This window comes from Strix uralensis, chromosome 19, assembly GCF_047716275.1.
Source record: "Strix uralensis isolate ZFMK-TIS-50842 chromosome 19, bStrUra1, whole genome shotgun sequence".
Lineage (NCBI taxonomy): Eukaryota > Metazoa > Chordata > Aves > Strigiformes > Strigidae > Strix > Strix uralensis.
In genome coordinates, this window is record NC_133990.1 from 11,350,557 (window position 1) to 11,353,104 (window position 2,548).

Here is a 2,548-nt window from a genome sequence, read left to right on the forward strand (position 1 = left end):
CAGTCCTTGTCACTGGAGGTCTTGACTCTACCTGCCAGAATGGACCAAAGATCTTACGTAACCCAAGATGTTAGAAGATTTTCCTGTAGCCAGAACTTTGAAATTTTCTGTTCAGGAATCCAGATTACTGAAAAGCATTGCAGAAATGGATTAAAAATATCATCAGCTGTTCCGGTTATCAAAATGATATAAAATCCTTCCTTGTGAATGCAGATGTACCCACTGCACTCACGCTGCAACTCTATTTTTCATTCATTTTCTATTAAGCCTATTTTTTCTCAAGTGGGATTTCAAGGCATGCAAAGCCTTTTAAAAGAATTCAAAATTTATGTTCAAGGTAATTGAAAACAACGTGTTGTTTTCTGCATTTTTGTGTGGTCACTGCAGGACAAAAAGGCTCTCTGGAGTCTCTGCGCTTGTGTCACTGCTATAAATTCTTGTGTCACTGGCATTAGCTTAACACATCGTGACTGATCTAATTAGACACGATGTGTCACAGCAGCTGCACGCCAGCCTGGAAACTCAAATAGGCCTTTTCAGGTGATGGCAGCTTTCTATGTTCCTTCCACCCATAGCAAGCGATTAAAAACGTATATATTTTCAACCTTGAAGCTGAGTCCCTTCCACAGCCCGCCAGGGGCCACTGGGGCCAGTGTGACACTGTGCCGAGCGCAGGTAGCGATGAGCCCCGTGGGACCTCCGTGGCCAGGGTCAAGTTCCAGCCCTGCCTGCCCCAGCCAGGGGGACTCCTCCACCCCACAGCTGTGGCCAGGGCATAGGGACAGCATGGCTGGGAAGTTTGGGCACATCCAGTTGGGCACCTATGTGGAGATCAAGTGCAGCAATGGGTGCATCCACCTGGCACTGGTGACGGAGCTTCATGAAAACACTTTCGGCATCACTGTGGAGTGGCTCAAGAAAGGGGCCAACAAGAGCAAGCAGGTGGATCTCCAGCTCATCTTTGCTCTCAGACCTCACCTGGCCCCAAGGAGTATGTCCACGACCAGCATTGAGGCTCCACTGTCAGCAAAAAGGGACCTGAGCCTGGTGAGTGAATGGCTATTACAGCCCATCAAAGTGAAGAAGTTATCTGGGGACAGCAGGGGCCCCGTGGCTGCCCAACCTGGCTCCAGGGGCTGCAGACCTAGATGGACATCACTATGTGTGTGGCAGATAGAACATCTGCGAGAACAGTGGGAGCACTTGTGGCTGGAGATGCCGGAGCAGCAAGCCCAGCAGGCCACTGCTTCACCTCAGGACTGATGTGATGGCCATGATCTAGAAGTGCAGCAGCCACCTGGACTGTGAGGCACTCTGGGCCACCACACCATGCCAGCCCCATCGCATTTGTGTGTGTGTGTGTTCAGAAATGGCCACTGAACCAACAGGAGGCTGAGCTCAACTTCAATGTAGTGTCAGTGCCCTACCAGGACATGGTGATGGTGCATGAAGCTAATGGTACCTGGACAACCAGGTCTTCTGCTTTGACCATGCCTTTGATGGTCATGCCACCAATGAGGTGGTGTACAGGCACACCACCCAGCTGTGGTGAAGACCATCTTCCAGGGGAGCATGGCAACCTGGTTTGCCTGTGGCCAGACAGGCAGTGGCAAGACACATACCATGAGGAGAAGTTTCTTCATCAAGAACTCTGAGTCCTCCAAAGGAATCTACGTCCTGGTTGCCCAGGATGTCTTCTGCAGGCTGCAGGACCCCAGCTGCCAGAAACTGGAGCTTTGAGTCTATAGGACCTTCTTTGAGATTTATGGGAGGAAAGTGTTTGACTTTATGAACTGGAAGAAGCAGCTGAGAGTGCTGGAAGATGGTAAACAGCAGATCCGAGTGGTGGGGCTGTGAGAGGAAGAAGTCACCAGTGTGGAAGATGTCATCAAGCTAATCGAAATGGGTAGCGAGTGTCGCATGTCTGGCCAAGACCTCTGCTAACACTCACTCCTCCTAGAGCCATGCCATCTTGGGGTTCAGGCAGACAAGGAAGTTCCCCCCCCACCCCACGCCCCCCCCCCCGCCCCAGTTATTTGCTTTCAGTGCTGGGGGGAAAACACAGAAGAGAAAAGAGGTGGGGGGGAAAACACTTATGGAGAAGCATTGGGAATCTCTGCAGTGGTTGAAAGTATTCTTAGAAGTGGCTGGGGAAATAGACTACAATGTAGATTTTTATGCTGCACAGTTTGAATCAGTCCTGGGTCAAAAAATTGTCATCCTGACCAAGATCCCAGAAAAAGTCAGATTATTCCAGTCAGCTCTTTGCAAAGAAGAACAGAGCAGCAACCCGAGCTGCATGAAGAGATCCCATATGTCGTAAGCTGTGCTGGACACCCATGGACCCTGAAACTGCTGCAAAATGAGAGCTGTTATGATGCCACTGCATCAACTGCCCAACAACTCAAATACTTAAAAAATCTTAAATAGTGTCTGCAAGGATATTCTGGTTGGGTTTTTTCCTTGAAAATAGTGGGTTAGACATGTAGGAAAATAGTACAGTCTTGTTTCCAGGTATTTTTCACTGTAGAAAGTAAAATTGTGCAGT

General features: G+C 49.3%; 1 protein-coding gene across 1 annotated transcript; it reads left to right on the forward strand.

Annotated features, from left to right (window-relative positions):
* The first annotated feature begins 786 nt into the window (after positions 1-786).
* On the forward strand, positions 787-2,323 carry KIF2B (kinesin family member 2B). The gene is given in 6 exon segments (XM_074889120.1): positions 787-1,244; positions 1,246-1,348; positions 1,350-1,455; positions 1,458-1,541; positions 1,544-1,932; positions 1,934-2,323. Coding segments are annotated over 6 exon segments (1,530 nt in total).
* Positions 2,324-2,548: the final 225 nt, after the last annotated feature.